The 25,321-nt window shown below is 39.4% G+C and overlaps 1 protein-coding gene across 4 annotated transcripts in view; it reads left to right on the top strand.

Annotated features, from left to right (window-relative positions):
- Positions 1–25,321, top strand: part of nrap (nebulin-related anchoring protein) — a 101,605-nt gene that overhangs the window by 50,739 nt on the left and 25,545 nt on the right. For 3 of the 4 annotated variants that reach the window (XM_072557386.1, XM_072557387.1, XM_072557389.1), the window contains 12 exons: positions 1,162–1,260; positions 2,063–2,167; positions 4,769–4,876; positions 5,821–6,132; positions 7,540–7,644; positions 9,974–10,072; positions 12,726–12,830; positions 16,353–16,460; positions 19,659–19,772; positions 20,644–20,841; positions 21,745–21,849; positions 22,846–22,944. In XM_072557386.1, the coding sequence (XP_072413487.1) occupies positions 1,162–1,260; positions 2,063–2,167; positions 4,769–4,876; positions 5,821–6,132; positions 7,540–7,644; positions 9,974–10,072; positions 12,726–12,830; positions 16,353–16,460; positions 19,659–19,772; positions 20,644–20,841; positions 21,745–21,849; positions 22,846–22,944 (1,557 nt within the window). The remainder of the gene's footprint in view (positions 1–1,161; positions 1,261–2,062; positions 2,168–4,768; positions 4,877–5,820; positions 6,133–7,539; positions 7,645–9,973; positions 10,073–12,725; positions 12,831–16,352; positions 16,461–19,658; positions 19,773–20,643; positions 20,842–21,744; positions 21,850–22,845; positions 22,945–25,321) is intronic. The other variant, XM_072557388.1, reaches the window with a different exon arrangement.

A 25,321-nucleotide genomic window follows, 5' to 3' on the forward strand; every position in this document is an offset into this window, starting at 1 on the left:
ATTTGTCGCTTTATGTAACCGTTTAACCTGACAATAAAGCTAACTTGATGTTTCTCTTTGGTAATAAACATCAGTGACACACTGCCCCTTAGCAATCACTCAGCCACCTTTGTGTTGAAATATTGAGTTTGACAAGAGTTTATAAAACAAGAATGGCAAGGTGACTGACAGATTAATCCATCATTCAAGGTGTGAGTACTTGAATTAAGCCTTTAATCCCCTCACCATAAGCACATCACCTTGTTCTGTTGTTTAGCCATTTGTTCACATTGCTTTGTCACCAAATTTCTGAAATTAAGTTATTGTCTCCCTTGCTTGTATCTTCTACTGATTTCAGTTTTAATACTGTCCCATGTATTTTTCTGCATTTTAAGCCCCTGTTCTTCTGTACACATGGCCCTAAATTGCTTGTGATAAATAAGGGAACTGTATTACACCAGATGTACAGCCTGTATGTGACAGGATGTCCTTAATACTTCCTGTTTACGGTAACTAGATACAGGTTCCTGTGATTTTAATTGAATGATAATGGTTGAAAATAGATGATTTTTGAGGCTGTAACTTCCTAAAAGCTGATGTTGAGCTGAGAGTTGAGACAATGTAAAAGACATAATCAATGATGGTAACGTGGGGCAAGCTGAATTTCCACCTTCATTTATTATTTTAAAAATAAGCTGGTGGATATGCAAAATTTGTTCTGCCTTTCATCTGCCAATGGGCACTGAAGCTCTGCTGCCAGCAGGCCACGAGGTGACAATTTTCCGTTCCTGTCTATCTCAATATATTGTTCCTTATTCTGCAGAGGCAGGCTGGTGAAAAGACTGTTACAAACTAAAATTATAACTATGTGAATAAAATATGTAGTTTTAAAATCTGAAAAGAGAATATTAAAAATGAATTACTTTTTCAATTGGTGTCAAACCAGGTCCCATCTACCAACATTTAATATTGAGTTTTTAATGAAACACTATAGTCACTTCAGAAACAATTTTGGGAAAAAAGGGAAGACATGCTGATAATTAATTTTGTTTAATAGTCATTTCTAAAACTATGCTATGTGTTGATCATGGTTTGTTTGATTAGATATGTATTGATGTTTGACTTGCTTTAAATTCAAGTCCACTATTGTCAGAGATTAAATTGCACTCTTTCAACTGGCAGAGAAAGTACAGACAGAGAGTTGACGCGTTAAAATTCACAAGTGTGGCAGACACTCCACAGATTATTCATGCCAAGAAAAGTCAAGATTTGCAAAGTGATGTGAGTACTGCACTGGTGATGAGAGATCATTTATGAAAGAAGCGCTGTTTTCAAAGAGTGATGGGTGCCTCCACCATAAACAAAGCTGATCAAACGGGAAAAGTTTGGGGAAAAAAAAATGAAGTGTTTATTTCTAAACATCTGATACTTTCAAATTTTGTGGGTTTCTCTTCCCTCTTCATTTTCCGATGCTTCAAACATAAATTTCTTTGCAAGAGACAAGATGCTTAGAAATGAATTTCTTCAAAACTGAGCCTAGTTAGTGCCAGTAGCAAGCCTTTCTATCTATAAAGCCAGAATATAAGGAAAATAGGAGTTAATGTTTCAGCTAGACAAAACCCTGGTTATACCACACCTGGAGGACCCACAAGCAGCCCTGGCAATACACTTTCAAAACTATATATTTACCATGGAAGAGGTGCAGTTTACCAGCATGACACTTCCAAGGCTTATGAGAAAAGTCTACAAAATTGTAGTATTGCTTGGAATTTGGAAGTTAAATGGGGATATAGTTGATGTTTATAAAATATTAAGGGGTTAGGGAAATCTAGAATTAGGAGTGATGTGGACTGGGGTTTTAGACTGGGGTGGACAAAGTCAAAAATCACACAACACCAAGTTATAGTCCAACAGGTGTATTTGTGGTATTGAAATACTCTTAAAATATTCCTGTTTCACAGTCTTGCATTGGGCTACTGCCATAGTCTGGATAATTAGACTTATTGGTATTAAGCCATGTATTGTTAAACTCAAAAATTTAGAAATCCCACATCTTATTTCCTTGTTCTCCCACATTATGCAGCTAACATACAAGGCAACAAGTGAACAGAATCTTCATCAGTACAGCATCAGCAAAGATGAGCCATTGTTCAGACAAGCCAAGGCAAATGCTAAGTACCTAAGTGATGTAAGTAAGCCATTTAGTTACATGTTGAGATTATAGAGCAACAGTTCGGTTTTTGCTACGTGTTATGTTAATTGGGTGTGGTAGTTGACCTTTCTGCTTGACGTTTCTGCAAGGGTGCAAGCTAAGAAATGATATTCAGTGCTCCCTAATAAAAATTGTATGTCCTTGCTATTTGGATAAACCTATCAAGAGTCCATATTGCCCCAATTCTTGGGTGTTCTTGGAAGGCAGTGCTATTACCATACAGTGGCTTTGCTAAATTATTTTAGAAATTGATAAGAACCATTCACATTAGATTAGATTTCCTACAGTGTGGAAACAGGCTCTTCGGCCCAACAAGTCTGCATTGACCCTCCGAAGAATAACCCACCCAGTCCCATTTGCCTCTGGCTATGCACCTAACACTATGGGCAATTTAGCATGGCCAATTCACCTGACCTGCACATCTTTGGACTGTGGGAGGAAACCCACACAGACACAGGGAGAATGTGCAAACTCCACACATACAGTTGCCCGAGGCTGGAATCAAACCTGGGACCCTGGTGCTGTGAGGCAGCCGTGCTAACCACAGAGCCACCGTGCAGGACATGATGTAAGTCCAGTTGGAATCAATAATGAGTATATCAGATTCCCTTATCAACCTGTTAAGCAGTTTAATATTTAAAATAATCTGGTGCTTGCCTACATTTCATCCTGACTGGATTTCAACACTGATTTCTGCATTCCTAGTTTTGGACTGTAACCTATTGTTCATAACTTAAAAAAAAACGAATTAATGTGGTACAGCAGTGTATGTTAAATTACCATAAATATCTATCCGTCTGTAATTGTAAGTATCAAAGTATGCTTGAGGCAAAAAGTGTATTGAAGAAAAGCAGAGAAAACAATGACAAGAATATCTCTTTTGAAGAGAACTAGAATGAGGGGAAGACGAAGAGAAAGATAAAGACAAGGAGATCAAAAATTATTTTAAAATTGGGAGGCTAGCATATGGATACATACCAAAGGAATTTCTTTTAAATTGGCATTGCCTTGAGCAAGATTGTAGTAGGTTAATAGGTCTAACTACAAGAACCATATAAACTAATATCATACCAATATGTACCTGATAAATTTTTTTTATTCGTGCATAAACCTTAAAACATGTAATCCTAGACAAATAAATAAATTTGGACACAGATGGGTATGTCGCACAGGGAGATTGGAGAACTTGTCAAGGTGAATAGCAGCTCCCTTCAAAGGGAAATGAAACAAAGTCATAAAGGTAGAAATTGAAAGTCAGAAATTTTCCCGATGTTCAAATTCCTCATTTCCTGAAGGATGCTTTCAGTAGGCAGTAAGCCTGAGGTGAAGCCAAGGTCGGGTCATTACAAAAGCAGCCACGTTTAAAGGCACACCTCTGATTCCAAAAATATTGGCCCTGTTTTTCAGATTAGTGTAAAGCCACCTCATCCTCATCTCCTTAAAGCTTATATCTTGTTGCATCATTCACCCTTTCATCCCATCGTATCCCTCAGTCCCTTCACCCCTCTCAAACCCCTGTCACCTCCACTTGCCTAAAATCCAAGGTTTAAGCTTGGAACTGGTTTTACTGAAATCCTGCTGGGCATGGTTTTGGCAGAGAGCCTGCAAAGGTTTTGTTGGGTGTTCAGCTTATCCTATTCCATGCATTTCCAAGTTGCTCCCCAGAATAAAGGGAGTGAGTAAGGGCCCATTAAACTGCACTCCCTTAGGCATTTTGAGGCCCTTAACTGCCCAATTAAATAGCAACTGAGGGCTTAAAATATACTTCACTGCCTTTAAAACACTGGGCAGTGGCTGGAGTGCAAGCATGGTGTGGTTTTGAAATAGCATCTTTGTAATGGCTAAACAATGGAAGACTCAGAAGGCATTCTATTAGGGTATTCCCCATCTCCACTGTCATCCAAGTTCGCCCAGCAAAACCCAGACTTTCACTGATCTTATCCCTTCCCCAGGTTTCCTGATCCCTCTTGGCTCTAAAAGCCTGGGAGTCCTGGCATCTTCTTGCAGTTCCAGCAGTGCCCGCTGTTGAAGTTGGATGCTGCTCAGATGCTAAGGCTGTCCACTGGTTAGATTAGCCGGCAGCTCTTGAGAGTGGGTCTACTTGTCCACTGATCCAATCCCCAGCCTATGCAGCCCATCCGAAATGGGTTAGCATGCAGGGACAGGCTTTTAGAAAGTCAGCACCAACTGGCCTTCCAGGGAAATGTAGCCCTTTGGACACATGTTGGCACCAACCAGTCTGAACAGTGAATCCTCAGATGGGTCTCCTGCTCATTCACAGTTACTCCATTTGCAGAGCTGTGAAAACCCAGGAGAAATGGAGTACTGTCTGTACTGCCACTGTGTAATCAGGGATTGAGAAACTTCCTACTGAAATTTCCCCCAACTTTAATTTGAGACCCACGTGATGCAAGTCAACGCCTTTTTTTAAAATTCACTCATGAGATGTGGGTGTCACAGATTGGCCCAGCATTTATCACCCATCCTTACATGGTCTTATCATTTTGCTGAATGATTTGAACTTTAATAGAAGATATTTTTATGAACTGAAACTATTTTATAATTTGCTTTATCAAGAAAATCTACAAAAGTGACTGGGAGGCACAAAAAGGAAAGAGTTTTGAACTGCGGTTGGACACTATTGCGATTCTGGAAGCAAAGGCAAAACGAGATCTTGCAAGTGATGTAAGTTGTATATTTTATAAGCTGTGATGCAACATCATGGAAAAATAATGAGGATAACTGGAAAAAAATTAACAAATCGTGCCCCGTAGTTTTTAATTTCTATTTCTTAAATATTCCAATTGTCATTATGATATCACCAATAAAACAGAATGGTTTAAAATTCAGATTTGAATGCACCAATTAGAAAAACAATGTAATCATGTTGAACATTTAGCAATTGTTCTCAATTATATGATTGATTTGTTTTAATGTAAATGACTTAAGCCAGAGCAGTATTTTGGACCTTTTGAACAAGAATCAATTCTATTAAAAAATGTTTTGATTGTATGATTGTACAATGTTATAACCAAGTGTTGCATACGAACTTGGCAAGAACAAAGGAAATAGGACAATTGAAATCTGAATACTTAAACTGTTTAACAAAAGGCTAAAATTCCAGAAACACAGTTGGTCATTCAGCATCTGAAAGCCAATTTTAGGTTTAATTTGGGATGGGTGAAGAGAACTCTGAACTGATTGGAGATTTGATTAAAAGGTAGCGGGTGAAACATGAATCTAGCATTCCTTTTAAGATTAGGAAAATTGTACTTTCAGCTGACAGTGGGTGAAGACCAATAATCAAAAATTGGGAGGATTTTTATGAAGTTATTTACACTTGAGAGAAGCTCTTCATCCCAGGTGATAGCTTTGTCATATTGCTTCACAGCACAGATAGTGTCATCTTTACGCCTGGATAGAAGGACTTCACTGTCAATAGATGAATAACAGTAAAGAGTAATTTAAACTGGGAGAATAAGTTCACACTTACTTGGATAGATATTTTCTCTGAATTCATTACATTTGTTGGCAATTTTCCAGGCTTACAGTATCTTTTTAAGCAGTATTAGATAGATAACATTGTTGCACAATTAGCCCGTTAACCTCGCTACAAAATTTCTTAACAGGTCAAGTACAAGGAGATGCATGAAAGGATAAAGGGCAAGTTGATAGGGGTGAAGGATGCAATGGGTGACTCTCAGATGGCTCACTCTATTCAAGCTTCCAAGTTGCAGAGTGACCTCGAATACAAAAAGAAATCCGAGGCAATGAAAACAAAGATCCACCTTACAATGGATATGCTGGAATTGGTACATGCGAAACAAGCTCAGAGCCTGGCCACTGACAGGGACTACAAGAAGAGATTTCATCAGTACACTGTCCTACCTGGAGATATGAAAATTGAATGGGCTAAGAAAGCATATGCTCTGCAAAGTAATGTAAGCTGCATGTTAGAGTCCAACAGTTGGCCTGTTTGATTGCAGTAATACATTTCTATATAATGTAAATAAGTTTCATTTAAATTCTATCTTGTTTTTGACTTCAGAGAATATTGTTGGGTTACTATGACATATTCAGCATGAAGCTGCCTATATTATATTTGATTTGCATCATATTTGAATAACATATTCTTGACACATTTGAATCACATTGAGCTAGTTGCTAACTAGATATTTATACAACAGATCTGATAGAAAATAGGAACAAAAACATCCAGAGCTATAGTACTACATACAGAGGATCAGCAAGATGGTACACAGCAAAAGCCCATTCATTTACATTTCTGATGTATTCACGTCATTCCTGTGAGCAATATTCCCCATGCTCTAATTTCTCCAAAGAACAGTCAACCCTCCTGTTTAAGGGCCAATTATATGTAACCTTTTTGTTTGGCTCAGCTTACCATATACACCAAGCTCTAAAGCCTCATAAATGTTGACAGTATTAAGATTACTCTGATAAAACATGGATTCAATTAAGTAAGATTATAGGATTTCAGTTTATTTAGAGTTTTCAGTTTTATTCTGTTTTAAAGTCATCAAAACTGGAAGCTCTAAGCCAAATAAAAGTCTGCTTTTTGCCTTGCAACATACTCTTGTCACCACATTATACAAATTTTGCCAGCGTATTAAAGACAACTAATTCAAAAGTGCAGCTGGTTATGAAGTGCAGGTTATTATTTATACAGTGAGTTTTCTTAAAGCTTTTCCCTCAAGTCATGTCCATGACTCATTAAGTGCAGTCATGCATCATTAAAGGCTGGAAAATAGTTACTTCATAAAGTTAAAGTAAATAGATGGAGCTAAAGTCTGCTGGCTTCTAATGCTGCATATCCTGATAGGTGCCTGCTAATTCAATATTTGGTGCTATCTTGTTTCAAAAGCTTAAGATAAATGCCTGTACCATCATGTCTTGGGAGATTAAGTCTGAAAATGAATCCTGGCCACAAATACTATTCGTGGGGCTGGGGTTGTTGGCGGGGTGAGGTGTAGAGGAGAAGGAGCTGTTCTTGGATATGTGAAGGATGTTATCCTGCTTGGCAATAATTATAGCAAAACAAAAGTTGGCTTGGGTATAAAGCAGGGAATCCCATTTTATACTCATGCCAATCATTTTGTTAAAGGTATCCTGACTTGGAGAAATAACAATTAATAACAATTTCAGTCTGAATTAACAGAAGAACACAAAACTCAAGACATCCACTGAGTCACTCTTCAAATTGTGGCGGCGGTGTTTGAACCTCCCCGCAACCTCTCCACCCTCCCAGAATAGTTGCTGCATTTATATTGGGTTTTACAATCCTGTCAGAGAATATTAATAGGCTATTGCTTTCCACAATTTATCAGAACCAGTACAAGTCTGACTTGAATTGGATGCGTGGTGTTGGATGGATAACTTGTGGTTCTTTGAATGCTGAACAGGCGAAGAAAGCAGGAGAACTGTTCAGTGAGGTAAGTGTAAAGAATACTCCTGCGCCCGTCAATTAGTAAACAGAATTCGAGATCTGTTTGTTGCTCATCTTGAAGAAAGCTGCCTACAAAGATCTTGCCATCACACTGGTGTGGGTTTCACCTGCCCCATTGTTAATTTGTGGCCTCAGTGATGGAGGATCACTGATAGCCAGCAATAGTGATATTAATAAGCAAGCATCAAGAGTGTGATAGTGGAAAAGCACAGCAGGTCAAGCAACATCTGAGGAGCAGGAGAATCAACATTTCAGGCATAAGCCCCTCATTAGCATACTCTTGACTCTGATTTCCAGCATCTGCAGTCCTCTCTTTCTGTACTTACATTAATAAACAAGCCAAGCAGTCAGTCACTAGAAGCAATTCTAAGATTTCCCAGATGAATATCTACATTGGTCACATTAGAGAATTCTCACAGGTTGCAACCAGAAGTTAAAAAAAGCACTGATTATCATCCACTTTTTAATTGTTTGCAAAGAATCACCTAAATATTGGGATGTGCAGGTAAATGCTGAAATATCATTTCTTTTAAAAAGATCCCTTACTTTAATAATCAATGCTTTTCTTTACAATGAAGAAGTTTGTTTTTCTACAAACAGAATGTAAGATTTTCTGGGCCAGAGAGGGAGAGTTCCTTCAACCAGGCTTCACACCTTCTTAAAAGTCAGTTGTATGCATTCATTTCATTCAACTAAGCAGGACCTTCTTACAAGTTTTTACAATGAGACTGACAGTGTAAAGAGTGGAAGATCACATCAATTCTAGTGACTTCTGAGTTTTCCCTCTGCGATGGTGTGGGCAGTAGATCCTGTTGAGAAGCAGGAAATCACTGCCAGCAACTTCAGCTTTTCTACGTGTAACTGCGCGTATGCAGATGGCAGAGTTGTTTGAACTTTATGTAGTAATGATGATGAATGCTCATAGTTTGTCATTGTTACTATCGAAAAGTCCAAGCTATTATGATTGCGCTTGCCATCCATGCTGCTTTCATAAGATATGTAGATTAATACATCGAATGAATTCTTGCCCAGAGTAGCCATAAGACCAACTTAGTGTGGGAAATGGGGGAAAATGTAATTTATGAATAAATTATCTTTTCCAAATCAGAAACCAGGTGGCCAAAATGAAAATATAATCCATTGCCTAGCACTGACCTCATTAAAACTAAACATTTTACATTCCTTTTTGCCAGTTTTTCAAGTGGAAAGGAATAATTAAACCTGACTCTGAAATGTTGTGTTATCAAGCTCCTCTTCAGGATTGTTGAGATGGTGCTGCATAGTTAAAAATGGTGTTCTTTGATCAAAATATGACACTGATGCCCTATGCTCCTATCGTTATGATTCAGACTATCATTAAAGTCACATTCAAGGAATGAGATGTTTTCGCAGCATTGTCCATGGCTTTTCCAACCCACTATATGTGTTTGAAGGCACTTTACTGAGCATGACAATTATTTGTCCATTTGCAGGAAACAATATGTGAAACCAAACCATTGTATGGTAAACAATTTGAGACATTTTAGATATATTAAGTGGTTAGATGAATGCAATTTTATTTTTATACATCAACAATATTTATCCTTGTAAAACCTCAATTTAATGGCCCCCAATTAGTGGCCCGGCCTAGTTTTCCAATGCTGAAGTTGTCACGGATATCTCACTTCAGCAATAATTTGCCACAAGTGATTGTTGAGACAGCATTCCGGGTTTGACTTGAGTTTTGCATCAGTGAAAAAGAAGATCATTGTTGAAAACAACATATAAGAAAGAAAAACTTGCATTTTATGTAGCATTTTTTACAATCACTGAACATCTCAAAGTGCTTTGTAGCCAATGAAGCATTTTGCAAGTTGTAAATGTTGGCTACGTGACAGCCAATTTGCATGTCACACATTTTCACGTTAGTGATATGATAATGCCTGAATAATCTATCTTAACAATGTCGATTTGAGGGATAACTAATGTTAACTGTTGATCAGTACACTTAGGGATAACTTCCTCCTTCGAAATAGTATGGGATTTTCTACGCTGACCTGAATAGACAGATTAGGCTTTGGTTTACCATTGCCATGTAAAAGAAAACCCCTTCAACAATGCAACACCGCCTCAACATTGGACTGGTGTACCAGCCCTGGAAGAAATCTTGAACTCAGAAGCTTGTTGTGCGTAGGAGAAAGTGAGCTGTGACTGTTACTAAAATATAGAAAACTGTTTTCAGAAATCTGTTGACAAGCAATGTCTGCTTAACAATGACTTTTATGTAACCAATGTTTAGAGACATTAATTCTTGATTTTAAATTTGTACTTAACAGAAGAAGTATCGTCAGCATCCATATTCCCTGAAATTTACAAGCATAATAGACTCTCCTCAGATGATACAAGCCAAGATCAGTTATAACCAGGCTATGGATGTAAGTCTTTCAATGTTATTAACATGTCATACATCTGTAACTGTGTGAATTTTTCTTTTCTCAAACATTCAGCTGTAAAATATGAGTATCATATCTAATGCTACATCTATCATTACAGTAGAAGGAAGGAACCTTCTACAAGAAACTTGTACAGAGCATTAAGACATCAGAACAATAATTTAATATTTAGTATCCATCCCATTATTCAATGACCTAGCTCCTTAAACTCCATATCCCCATATCTCTTAATATGTTTGGTTAGCAAAAAATCTACTGGTCTTAAAATGTGACAATTAACCGAGCATTAATCGCTGTTTGTGGAAGAGAATTCCAAACTTTCATCAAAATAAAATGGCTCCCAACTTTGCTGTGAAACAGATGTTGCTCTTCCCTCCAACCCCCATCCAGCTCCAGCAGTTTCTACTGTGTATAACCCCCTTCATATTTCAAAAACTTCAATCAAATCATCCTTTGACCTTCTATATATGAGAGATTACAACCTTACCAGATCTCTCTTCATTACTTTATCCTGAGAATCCAGACATTAGTCTGGTAAGTCTGTGCTGCATTCCTTCGATGTGTTTAGTGGAGCTGCTTATAGGGCTCCAGGTTGATCTCCCCAGGGCTTTATAAAGATTTGCACATCTTCAAATATGATTCAATCATCTTATGGCATTCTATAGGTAGTGTATAACTTTATCTGTATACTCATGTGAAATCCCTGACCTAGCAGGCTCCCAGGGAATTACCCAGCAAATTGAAGACTCCATTGGACAATTCCTGTATTTTTTGAACTCTCCAAAAATGTCCATTTGAATTGGGGAATTCAGAAAGTTCCAATGCATTGAATTAAATACTCACTGAAGAAACAGTAGCCCCCAATTTTAAACACCTAATCTAAATCCTGCGTAACTACTCCATGGAATTCCCTACTTGCCATGTAACCCTAACTATACCTCCCCCAGATCACTTTCAACCCAGGACCCTGACCTGAGCCAGTCCCCACCACCCCATCTATTGTGAGACTCAGCAATCTCCCAGTACCTCTAGGACCTAACACCTCTGTCTCTCTTCTTGTACCTTGGAAACCTGACACATCCCATCTCTTTCCCTGACCCCTCTTCCCCAATCACCCTCAAACCTGACATCTCTCTTGCCTCCCCTCAGAAGCAGATACCCACTTCCTCTCCCCATTTACCCTTGCCCCCACCCACCACCACCACCACCAAGATGGCTAGGTCCGACAAACCATCACAACCCCAGCACTCAACACTCTGAGACCTCTATTCTTCCCGTGGGAGTTGACAATCCTTGCTGAGTGATCAAACACACCACCTGCCTTTGGGACTTTACACCCTCACACCCCACCTCCCTGCTATTGGACCTGACTCCCATTGTACCTGGTACCCCTAGCCACTTGGCACACTTTGTTTCCAATATCCTAACCACACACCTACCTTATGAACTTAACCTTTTACAGGAGTGGTCTAAGTAGCAATTGATGATGCTGGACATTTAAGTCATAAGATACAGAAACTGTCTGCTGTGAGAAAGGAGGTGTGGTTTGTCTCCCCTGATTATGTTCTGCTCTCCAAATCTGAGTACAGCTGTGCAGTTCTGTGGGAGCCTGATCAGAATCTCCAGTCAAAAATGGGCAGCTCTTTTGCTGTGTTTTAAAAAAAAAAGAAGAGACGGAGTGGCAATCAGCCTGTGATTGCCTCTCCTTGGAAAATCGGGCTCATGTAAGTCTGGGAAACACTGTGACATATTGCCGATTGTGCCAGCCCAAATGTCATGGCCTCTGAGTCTGTTTTTTAGATGGGTCAGTGGCCAAATGAATCCCAGTATTGCTATCCCAGCATAGGTTCCTGTGGTTGCAGCAGGTTAGTTTCACATCGAGAAAGATCTGGGAGTTTCTCTTTGTACCATCGTTATAATTGTCAATGTATTCTGTAGATTGTGATTGTGAAAGCATTGCAAAATCAAATGTTTTTGGAACAACTTGATGATTCTGTAATAATATTTCCTAAACTGCTCGCTTGCTTTTAGAATTGGCGTCATGGTTTGGTTGTATAAATTATTGAAGCAGTTCTATTGAAATGACATGTCTCATGTTAACTGACCTGATTTAATAGGAGGAACCCTGGTATTAGCTTCTAAATTGCATATGTTCAACTGCAAAGTGTATGACCCATGTTGCATTTCAAAATTCACAATTAATTTTAATTAAAAATCAAATTATGCTTTGACTATAAAATTGGAATTTATTGTGAACAGTGTTATAACACAAACATTGATTGTGCTCATATTGAGTTCCTCATTCTGCTATTTTATGGGAGGTGTTAAACTGTTAATTTGAAATGGGTTAATATCTTTCCCAAAATAGTGCAGAAATTAAACTAATACAAAATATAATAACGTTATTCACAATCAATTTCCACGTCTGTAGCAACCTGCCCCTGAGTTGTTGGCAAGCAGGAAAAAGCATAATTTGTTATTTAATTACTAACCTGATAGTGGGATGTGTACAATAGCAATAATGTTATCTGCATATTTCTCTCACAAGAAATGATACTGCTCCCACCCGCCACCGATGTGAGGTGGTGTTGCCCTAGATACATATTAAAATGGAGCTTATTCTTTCATTTGACAGAGATTGTACAGAGAAGATGGAGAAAATATAAAGCATCACTACACACTGACAAAAGACCTCCCAGAGTTTCTGCAAGCTAAAACTAATGCTATGAACATTAGTGAGGTGAGACATGGAATAGAGTCTAGCTGTCTTTATGCAACATTGGCTAGCTCGTTGATCTGGTTGCATTGACATTGCTGTTGCTTGCTACTGATTAATGTTAGTCACTTTTGTAACAGCACAGGCCACACACATTTGATTAAAAAAATCAATTTTATTCAATCTTAACATGAGATTGTAAAACACATGTTCTTCAACTGGCCAAAGTTTAATAAAGATTTAGGAATCAGCTTCTTGATCTACTCATAACTATGTCACTAGCTTAGTTCATATGTTAGAGTGAATGGTTCAATGCAAATTGTTCTAATGGCAAGAATAGCTTATTGTGTTTTATCTGTCGGAAAATCAGTGATTTGCAATAGGCCAGCAATGGAGAAAAGCAGAATTCTTGGAAGGTTGTGGGGCTGGAAGAGATTAGAGGGATAGGGAAAGGAAAGGAAGTGCAGGTTTTTGAAAACAGAGATGGGAAATTTAGAATTTGAGGCATTGAAGGATGGCAGCCAGTTTAGGTCAGTAACACAGGGTTAACGAGTAAACACAGCAGAGCAAGTCATGTAATGGCAACAGCGCTTTTGATGAGGTCAAGTTTATTGCAGATATTAATAGACAGGCTGTGGCATAGTGATAATTTCTCTGGATTAGTAATCCAGGGCCCCAAACTAATTTCTGTTGACATATAGATTCAAATCTCATCATAACATCTGGTGATATATTTAGAAAGTCACTCAGTTTAAGGGTATTAGGGAAGAGCCACAGACACCCGTATCCCATGAAAGAAGCTAGAGATAATACTTTGAAGATGTAAGTTCAAATATTAGTTAAAATTTAAAAAAATGGTCTTGGTAGTGTAACAATAGTACCTCAACCTGCAGGTTTTAGTCTCATATAGAGTTCCTGTGGCTAAGTTTGAAAGGAGAACTAATTAACCAGTAAACCAAGGTAATGCTAGGGAAATAAAATGAATGGTGTTAGGTTGGAGATGAGCTAGGAGAGGGCGTTAGTTTCTAAAAACATAATAAGTTCGAAGGTATTTCATAGTAGCTTTATCAGGATTCATTGTCACAAAATTGGCAATCTGTTTCAAAGAAAGGACTAAAGAGCTGAACTGAGAATTGTCAGAATGCTTATTTATTGATTGGAGCAGGATGTTTTTTTGAGATTCAGGCAGAGTAGAGGAAGTTTCACTCAGCATCTTGAATATGTTGGCCAGCTACAGACAATGGTAAATGGAAAGTCTCTCATTCGGCAACACTTACAATTCTTACTTGACAAACAAAGCTTTGTAAAAAGATTCATATTTTTAAAAATCATATGAAGCCTTGTATGAATTGATTTGCACTGCCGTAGAGCACAGGTGTACTAAAAAAAACTACTTTATCCTGGCTGCAGGACAGTAAAAGACAACATTATAACATTGAATGGCTTTAAAAAAATGAACATAATTTTAGCACAAAATTCAAGGTGTGATGAGAATCATGTTTTCTCATATTTTTACTGATTGGCTCATTACAAACTGCTTTATTTAATACATTGCCTTTCTGCAGTTCCTCATTGGATAACTGCATTCTCAAAAATTGAAGCTATTTTGTTTGAATTTAAAGTAAGCTGTAACTGTGTTTGAGAAAACTATTTTCAGCTCAAACAGTCAGCTACTTTCTGTAGTAACTGAAATAAAGAAAATGAGTAAGGAACTATGTGTTGCAAGTTGGCCAGGTTTTGATTTACCCTAATAAAGAGCTCGCATAGACGCAGTGGGCAATATTTCATATAGGTGACAGGGACCTGGCTGGCTAAGGAGCTAGTGAAAGTCCTGCCTTCTCTTTCTTTTTGAGGACCCCACTGCATTAATTGCCAGACACTTACCTGGGCAGTAAAGGGCCTACTCCCTGATCAGGCGTGAGGGGAGGCAGACATCCCATTATCTGTGAGCTGCTAGTCGGATGCTAGCATTTCTGTGTGGAGTTTGCACGTTGCCCCATGTCTGTGTGGATTTCATCTGGGTGCTCTGGTTTCCTCCCAAGTCCCAAGAAGTGCAGGTTAGGGTAGATTGGCCATGCCAAAATGTCCATAGGATCCAGGGATGTGCTGGCTAGGTGGATTAGCCATGGGAAATGCAGGATTACAGGGATAGGGTAAGTGGATAGGTCTAGGTGGGATGCTCTTAGGAAGGTCAGTGTGAACTTGATGGGCCAAATGGACTGCTTCCGCATTGTAGGGATTCTAATCTATTCTATTCCACTTCCCACCAGAACCACTGCAGGCGGTGGGGTGAGGGGAGTAGGGGATCAGGGAATGGGTGGGAGCGCGGAATGTGGGTGTGGAGGTTTGCAGCTGCTGCTTGTCAGACACCCAGCCAAGGCCCACAATCACCGAAACAACCCAGGACATGGGGAAGTAAGGGCAGGAGAGGGATTGTGGGGTGAGAGTTGCAGGGAAGGAGACAGTTGGGGTGAGGTTCGGGGTGTCAGGCTCTTGGTTGCCTATCCATGTTCCCTCGATCAGATGCTGAGTGCCTTGGAATGGGGGGAACCCATCCCTTCCAGTCTCTGATGTCCTCAAGCAGCCCAGAAAGGGCTCTCCTTTTGGATTTCTTAGATGGTGAGACTCCCTCCAACCAACACGGAATAACAATGTGGCTCAGTGAGACCCTTCAGTGCGCTGTTGATGCAGTGGACCTATAATACTCCACAGAGGTTTTCCCACCATGGACTTAGTCAGGACAATGGGGAGAGATGTCAGCAGTGTCTGCACTCTTACACCTTCCTGCATGATTAGATTCTCTTTCTCCACCAAACACAGCCTGGGGGAAGGCATTAACTTCCTTCTGGTGGGTGGACTTTCCCTATAAGAGCAGGAAACAGGTTGAATCTGTTTCTGGGACAGAAACCTGGCCAATTCAGGGGAAACAGTCTTTCTTTAGAATTTGAAAAGGGCACCCCCTTACATTGCACCAAGACAAGCCTGGGTAAGCTCTTGATGGAAGGCCAATGAAAGCTCGACCTGTGTGAGAAGCAGCAGCCTTGAATGAACACTTAGTGTAACAATCCAACTCTCAACACGTTTCAAATTAAGTTAAGGAACAGATAGGATAGCTATGACACAACTGTAGGGGAAGTACTATGGGGTGGGTGGGGTGGGGGTTGGTGTTGGTGTGTGGTTATACAGGATGACCTGGAGCTGACCACACTAAGGGAATTTGGGAGGGCCTTGAGGCATCCGAGAGTGGGCCCCACCTTGAGTTGCCCCTGCATGCCCACTATCGGGTCCTGGGCATTGCAGGAAACAAGGCCTGATTGGAAACTTCCAGTCAGCTTCTTCCAATGCACTTAATTGACAAATGGTTTCCAACAAAATGGGGGGGCAGGTATTCCAGCCAGTCATGAACCTGCCTTGTACTGTACCATAAAAAACTCCATGTGCTGAATGGCTACCTCTGTGTTGTGGGCCTGTGTGACTTTAATATTGAAAAATAAGCAGTGGAATTGCATCAAACACTTATTCCCAAAATTGTTCGTTGTTTCAAAGGTCCGCTACAGGGAGTCGTGGGCAAAATTACGGGATGGTGGATATAAACTGCTTTTGGATGCGATTCCGGTCCAAGCTGCTAAAGCTTCCAGAGAAATTATTAGTGATGTAAGTATCACTTCAAATAATTGCTCTGGATTTGACTAAAGTTCATATCTGGCTGAGGTGTAAATCGGGTGGAATTAAACCGTTTCTCTACTATTTTGAGTCATTGCTAATCAAAGGCTGCTGATTGTTCAATTCTTATAGTTCAATCTTGGGCGTAGATACTTGGATAAATTCCACTTTTTTTCAAACTTCCATTTTGAACTCATTAAAAAGCTTTTTCCTGCTCGTTTGTCAGAATTGATTATGTCAAGGTAATGGCCTGTTTTGGAACATTTTACTGACCTCCTAATACTGCATTTCTGTCATTACATGAATAATCTTCATTTATTTTGATGTGAATGATTAAAACACTAGAATGTGAAACAGAATTGTGTGACAAACTGCAGATATTGTAGGCTTAAAAACATACGACTTACCAGTCACCAAGAAACAATGCTTTTGATATTTTAATGAAGTCCACTTCTGGTTAAAATAAGTCCATTCCCTGGGTTGGACACTTTTGGTATATATTTCTTTCCTGCATTAAATTCCTTACAGTCTTCATAGTTCAGTTAACATTTGAAACAAGTCATTGAGGCCTTTGGCAGCACTTTGTAACCTCATTGGAATTTATTTTAAAATTCTGACATGGTTGACAGTGTCTCCATGGGGACTTTAAACTCCTTTAAGATTTTTGGAAGTCACAAAACTTTCCAACTTAACAGAGCTGATTTCATTTTTAAATATTTCAGTATCCATCTCTCAGAAATGCTATAATATTAACTCTATCTTTGACCGTATCATTACAAAGTGCCACAGAACTGAGCACTGGAATGGTTGCTGTTAATTAAAGTTATTCTCTGGTAAAATCAGGGCAAAAATAATTCAGAATACTTACCTGATCTGTATATTGATCAGATCCCCTACAGTGTGGAAACAGGTCCTTCGGTCCAACCAGTCCACACTGACCCTCCCAAAAGTAACCCACCCAGATCTATTTTTTTTCCTCTGACTAATGCACCTAACGCTATGGGCAATTTAGGATGGCCAATTCACCTGGCCTGCACACTTTTGGACTGTGGGAGGAAACCAGAGCACCCAGAAGAAACCCACGCAGACATAGGGAAAATGTGCAAACTCCACACAGACAGTCACCTGAGGCTGGAATTGAACCTGGGACCTCATGCTGTGAGGCAGCATTGCTAACCACTGAGCCACTATATGTTACCTTGAAATATATTAGTAAGAAATTGCAACCTGGAGTATTTGCCTTTAGATTTGTACTCTTTTAAAATGTGCATTTATAGCCCTATTTATTTTTCTACTCTTGGAATGTGGGTATTGTGGTTAAGGCCAACATTAATTGTTCATTCCTAGATGTCATTCAGAAGGTGACTGGCAATCCTTGTGAGCCCACTACAATCTATGTTTTGAAATTCTCCTAAACTGCTGTAAGGTAGAGAATTGCAAGATATTCATCACTGAAGAAATTGTGGTGATATGTTTCAGTTGGGATGGGTGTGACATGTTGAGAAACATGGAGGTGACAGTGTTCCCAAGCAGTTATGAGCTGCCAAAGAAGACTCGAGATTTGGTGCACTGCTGTATAGGTGAACATATAGAAAGTAAATTTGTTAACTGTATATACAGCATGACATCACATTTTGGTCGTCTTTAGGGATTTAAATTTGTAATTTTTACATTTAACTTTGGTTAATTTGAGATTAGGTTTCTCAAATACTTTATTTAGCTATCAAGCTGTGAGTGTTTAGCAGAGAATGTTTAGAGGGTCATGGACACATGTTTGGAGGCAGGAGGTGGCAACACAACTTTGGGGAAAAATATTGGTTTGTGCTCAGGTCCTTGCCTTCAACCGCTTTTGTCAGGGATGGTCAGCATCTCATGTCACTTGCCAGACTGTAGAGGAAAGCCAATTAAGGTAGTCAGATTGATTTTCAGCACTTTATTTTCCCGTTTACAATTTTGCCATCCATCCCTCTCTTCCCCCATCTTGTACCAACAACAAAGGACAACTTCACAGTGGGAGGTCAGAGCAGTTTAAGATATTCCTTAATGACAAGGCTGATGCATTCCCATAGCAGGAGCTTGAGGGTCTCCTGGAAACTGAAACCTCCAATCTTGATGGGACTGATGAAGTCACAAGCCATTCTCTGATAACAGTGGTACTTCAATAGAGTGGCTCGGTGGCTCAGTGGTAGCACTGCTGCCTCACAACAGCAGGGATCTGGGTTTGGTTCCAACCTTGGTTGACTGCTTATCTCTCCACACTTCAGGCTCACTGCCTTTATTCCTGATGAAGGGCTTTTGCCCGAAACGTCGATTTCGCTGCTTGTTGGAAGCTGCCTGAACTGCTGTGCTCTTCCAGCACCACTAATCCAGTATTTGGTTTTCAGCATCTGCAGTCATTGTTTTTACCCTGTCTGTATGGAGTTTGCACATGTAGGTTAGGTGAATTGGCCACTTTAAATTGCCCATAGTGTTCAGGGATGTCTAGTTAGGTGCATTAGTCAGGGGTAAATGTAGAGTATTATGGCAGGGGAATGGGTCTGGGTGGGTTACTCTTTGGAGGTTCGGAGTGGACCTTTTGGACTGAAGGGCTTGTTTCACACTGTAGGGATTCTATGATTCAATTGTCCTCGTTACTCTTGTTGCTTGTCCCTCAGCAGCACTTTTGCTGGTAACACTCGAAAGGTGGCTGACCCCATAGCAACGGTCCGTATCCACCTTCCAGAACCCACAACTGTCTCTCATTGGAAGGCATACAGAAGGCAGCTTCGCAGTTAGTCAGCTCACATTAGAGCACGCTTGGAAATATTGCCACGACTGCAAACGAGGGCAGGATCCAAAAATAGTTCTGAAACCTGAACACTTTCCAAGTCAGGGCAATTCACCCTGAAATTTTCAGCCTTCTTTTAAAACAACTGTTCTGCTGTATGGTATTAATTTTGAAACCTTTCATGTGCTAGTTGAAATCCCTCTTACAAATATTTTTCCACAATGTTAGCTCATTTTGAAAAAAAATCCCACTAATGACCCTGCTAAAATAATGGCAGCAAAAGTTCCATGTAAACATGTTAGATACAATCATCTCCTGTCAGCATCGAAGCTTGTCCTTTCAGTGAAATGAAGTATTTTACTATGCAAAATTTTACTATACTTCCTTGATCTTTGCCTCCTAACATGTGGTTTCTATCACAGTACAAATACAAAGAAGCATTCGAGAAGGCCAAAGGTCAGATGGTTGGAATACAAAAGCTGGAAGATGATCTGAACATTTCTCATTCCGTTCATGCAGCCAGGCTCAATAGTGATGTATGTAGGAAAAGAAGCTTAACTTGTTTTGAATTCATATATTTTCAATCAAATGTGCAGTGTTGTCTGCCTGCCTATGGTATAGTCAATGCTGGAAGCTGTGTGGGGAGACTATGCAACGTCATGTCATCGACATTGTGTAAAATAAGACAAGAGTACAAGTTGTGGCAGGATCACATTTCATAGGTCAGATTATAGTTATGCTTTTTTAATCAAAAGTTGTCTGACATTGAAAGAAATCATGGAGGTAACCAGATGCCTTCAATCTTATACCATGCAGCACTTTAATCCTCATCACTTTTATTTTCTGAAACCAGCTGCATACTAAGGACAATATATTTTAAATCCTTCTATTCAACACAAGCTCATTGGCAATAATGCCATGTAAGACGTTTATGTTTAGATCATTGAGTATTTCCAACCTGGCTTTTTTTTTCTATCCCAGATCTAAGGGAGTTATAATTTCAAAGTTCATCATTAGCCTCTTCAATGTCTGGTCATCAATCAGTTGGAGGAAGGGAAGAATAAGGTGGAAGTTTTGAGTACTGCCTCTCCTGTCTTGTATTTGTGTGAAAACTTTACTGATTGTCCGTATTGCAGGCTCAGCTCCGATCTCTCTCTTTGGGGAAAGCCCAGCATTCCTGGGATAATTATAGAGGTGAAAACCTTACATCATGGGTCTCCTCCCCCTTTCCCTTTTATATTGTGCCTGGGAATTGAATGTCTCATACCCTCGATGAAAATGAATATCATGACTGTAGAATTATTAATATACTGAGAAGAAGAAAAAGCTTTGCATTACTATTTTGGTGAACAAATAATCATGGAAAACATTTTGAGATGTCATTATTACTTGTTGCTTTTAAACTAGTTGAAGTACAGAAAAGATTTTGAGGAGACAAAGACTAACTTCCATCTACCTATGGATATGGTGAATCTTGTCCATGCTAAGAAAGCCCAGGCTTTAGCCAGTGACCAGAACTACAGACATGCCATCCATCATTATACAACACTACCCAATGACTTGAGGGTGCAGTGGGCAAAGCATGCCTATGATCTACAGAGTGAGGTAACTTTCCAGTTACACTTTTCTTCCTTTCTCTTATTGACATTTCTCCCATTTTTACACTTGTCTCCCGTAGCACTGAATTGAGCTTTGGTATAGGTTCATGAGTGTTAACTGTCCTCTGGTGTCTCATCCAGGTTACTTCTTTCTCATGTAAACCTTTTATCAAGTGAAAGTTGAGGCCAGTTCTTTTGCTAACTTTACCAGCATAGATTAGCAGTTTCTCTGGTGACCAGTGGTTGATGACTGAGAACTGTAAAGTTTGCTGGTTTTGTCCCTCCATACTCCAGGGATGCTGAAGCCAACCATACATCTTCAGACACTGACCCAGTTGGGATCAACAGATAAAGCCATGGTGGGAATTTTAACCACAGACCTTTTGGATGCTGAAAGTGAAGAGCTTTATCTTTTATCTTGTCAAGTTTTCAATTCTGTTCACCACTTTACCAACACTTTTTCATTAATCCCTTAGCAAATAAACAGAATAATTTCTGAATATTGGTCACAGAAATTTGTGGCACTTCTTAGAAAAGCACAAAACAAATAGAAGAACTGGAAGTAGGCAAATTCATGAATTCCTTAAGATCATTTCCACCTGTGAATATAAAGCAATTTAGTTTTCGATTATTCCAAAGGGCAGAGGTTTGCTCGAACTTATAGATGCAAAGACGATGACATTCTGATTGTAGAAGATACGATCAGTGGACCGCAGAATCAACACCATTCATTCACTGCTCTCAGGATGGTAGCTACAAAATAAAGGCATGATTAAACATTTTTTTTCAAAATGTAAACTGCTGAGAAGCTACTGAATCTTGCTTTACTAGTCATCCTATAGTTTATTGAATATATTACTTGGTACACCGTGATAATGATTTTTATTAATAATCTGCCTTATTTTAACAGAACCTTTACAGATCTGACCTAAATTTCATGAGAGGAGTGGCTTGGATTTCAACAGGGGCTTTGGGGATTGAGGGAGTGAAGAAAGCAACTGCCCTCATCAGTGAGGTGGGCCATGTTTTTTATGGGACCAGTTTTGTCTGCAGTACGTGACATCTACTCTCGCTGCTATACTTTACTGTGTCACCACATTGAGTAATTCATCCTTACGTGGAGTTCAAACAAACGTGTTGGGAAGAATAGAGTGTCGTGTTATGATTTTTCAAATGTGTTCTTCTAAGGGCAGTTGGTTGAAACAAGAGTGCCATTTTTAAGAAAACTCATTCAAGCATTTCCAAAAGGATTTGGTTAATGAGTATCTCATGAAATACTATAATCAAAGATTTCTTGGTCGTATCTGGCACAGGAATCACATGTGTTATGTGCACCACTATCCTCCTAGATTGACTCCTCTAGATTTATTCCGGTCTGTAAATGAGTTTTTTAAATGTATGTGGGTTCGCAGTCACCAATAACATTTCAGGCTGCTCTCTGTCTTCCTAATTCACAGGAAAGCATTGGCATCTAATCGAGCTTTTGCTCGTGGTTAGGGAGGGTGACAAGTGTCAACTCCTATATAGATCCATCTGTTAAGTCTTGTACAAAGGATATAATGCAAGCATTAAAAATAACTAATCCTTAAAGCCCTTCTGGAAGCTGGTATATCATTCTCATTGGGCATGGTAGCCCTTAGTCTTATGCTAAATTTCTGAATGACAGTGCATCTCTTATCCATGATAATCCATAGCCTCAGCCATTGTCTCACCCTGGTTCCATTCCTTAGCATCATTGACATTTTATATATTAAACCTTCCAACTCCCAGCAGAAGTTTCAAGCATAACCCAGGAACTGCATATCTGGGTTTTGACTGGGTTTTGCATCCTACTCTTTAATCTATCTATATTGTCAATGTTTAATTAATAATTGTGATTCTGAACAGATGGTCTCATAATAACAGTGAGCTTTTGGACTGCAATGCTGGGTTGATACAATGGCAGAGAGTAGAATTAGGGAGTGGTTGTAATGCAATAAATGATTGCTTTCTATTCTATCCTTTTTTTCAGAAGAAGTATCGACAGCATCCATATTCATTAAAGTTTACACAGGTGACAGATTCACCTGATCTGACTCGTGCAAAATTAAGTAATATCATCGCCAATGAGGTATGTTAATTGCAGGAACCTGATGGAATCTCACTGAGGAAATATCAGACCTAGAGAATCACAGTGACACTCCTGTGACATTTCCTCTCAAAACATAACTGCTTTCCAAACCAGAAATGAATGGCAACAGCTGCTCAAACCTGTTTGCCCTGGTTTAAAGATAATCTGCATCGTTGCCATTATTGCGGGATGAGTCAAACTTTCTTTATCCGGGCACAAACTAATCTTGCCGAAAGACAGAGAAAGATAAAGCCACCATCAGGACGCTATAAACAGACACAGAGACAGAGTTCAGGGAGATACACATCTCAAGGAAACAATCTTTTAAGAAAAGCATATATCTTCAAGGAGTACAGATAGATATCAACATAATTAACGACAATTATTTCCAGAATCACAAGCTTAGCAGTGCATCAATGTTAAGATTGGCCCTGTGACATGGGGAAACTGGAGCAGGGGTCTGAGGTTTGGTAGAGTTACAAATGAACCCATTGTCAAACAGAATTTTAAATAAAATGGTCTTTAATATGTGACACATTGGGTCTTGGGAGTCTGAGAACACTGCAGGGAGAGTTCTTTGAACAAGGGGGTTGGTTCTGGGATCCAGATGAATGAGGGGGCATTGACAGTATGGTCTAGGTGTTTGAGAACACTCAGGGAGGCCTTGGATCTAGGTATGGAGTGTAGTGTTAGGGTTGGTGCTATGATCTGGCTGCATTGAAGAGAAGTTTTTGGACCAATTGGGAGGATCAGCATCTGGCAATCTTGAGAATTATTAACCTCCGATATTATTGGAGGGGAAGTCTAAAAGAGCCAATGGAAAGAGGCCCAGCGAATAGAACAGAAAATTTGCCACAGGAGGTAAAGTGGGTGGACAGGAAGTATAATAATACTAGTGGACTTTAATAATAGTAATACCATTTAATTGATAAAGTGCTGGACAAAATTAGCAGGGCTTGCAGCATCTGTGGAGAGAAGCAGTTTATGTTTCATATCCTATTTGACTCTGATTCTAAGAGGAGTAATATTGCACTCAAGACAATAACTTTGTTTCTCTCTTCACGGATGCTGAGTGACTTTCTAAATTTCTCCAACACTTGCTGTTTTTATTTCTGATCTCCAGTATTTGCAGTATACTGCTTTTATTTGTCCATTTAATCTACAGTGGTTTCTTCATAACAAGCCCTTTGTTCATCTGATAATTGTTAATTATGTTGATGTCTATCTGTACCCTTTGAAGATATATGCTTTTCTCTAAAAGCTTGCTTCCTTGAGATGTGCATCTCCCTGATCTCTGCTTCTGTGTCTCTTCACTTCTTGAAGATGGCTTGATCTTTCTCTGTTTTTCTGCAAGCTTAGTTTGTGGCCTGATATCTGTATCCTCAGGGATTTCTGTCCATTTGTTAATGATGTTTTTCCGTTTGTGCCCAAACTTCTGCACATGACTCCTGCTTTCAGTCCTCTCAGAGAATTTTGTCTGCGCCTTAAAGCCACTTAGCTTCTACCCTGCTGTTTCTTTGATTGCTGATCAGTTTATGTTTCACTGTAATCCCTGTCTGTTCTTTTTCCTGTGTGCCATGCTGTCCTTTTTTTCTGTTTCTGCTTCTATGTGTGTCTCAATGAATGGGAAGGAATACCAACCAACACCAGCTTCAGGTTAGGGTAGTTTGTTACCATCATCCTCTTTCCTTGACTGGGTCAAAAAGCCTTGTTTACAGTGGTAAGGGAAAACTACTAACCTCTTTAATGAGAAAAGACTTTTGTCTGAAGCATGTTGTTTATTGCATAATAACAATTAGGTACAAGTTGCATCATTAAAATAATCAGACTAAGAGGAGACCTAGGATATAGGTCTTCAGGACCTAAACTAATCTGCCTTTTACCATCCAAGTGATCTGGCATCATCAGAATGGGTGGAGCTTAATGCCATTTCCAAAATTAATCTCAAATCTACATTTCTGCCTATTCCTGATAGCCTTTCAAATCATTCCTTAACCAGCATTTATCTGCCCTAATGCCTTAAAAATATTGAAGGATTCTACTCAAGAAGGGACTTCCACTCACTCACAACCCTCTGAAAAAGTTTACGTTTTAAATGGGTAACTTATGATTTTTAAGCTCTTTCCCCCCAGTTCAAAATTCTCCAATAAGAGGAAACATCCTCTCCACATCCACTCCGCCCACACCCCTCAAAATGTTATATGTTTAAATCAAGTTGCCTTTTACATTTCTAAACTCCAGTGAATTCTGTTCTAGCCTGTTTAACCTTTCTTCAAAAGACAACTCTCTATTTCAGATATTAGTCTAGAACCGCCTCTGAACTTCCTCCAATGAGCTTAGATCATTTCTTAAATAAGGTGCCCAGTATTGTGCATAG

The sequence above is a fragment of the Chiloscyllium punctatum genome, chromosome 38 (assembly GCF_047496795.1).
Source record: "Chiloscyllium punctatum isolate Juve2018m chromosome 38, sChiPun1.3, whole genome shotgun sequence".
Taxonomy (NCBI): domain Eukaryota; kingdom Metazoa; phylum Chordata; class Chondrichthyes; order Orectolobiformes; family Hemiscylliidae; genus Chiloscyllium; species Chiloscyllium punctatum.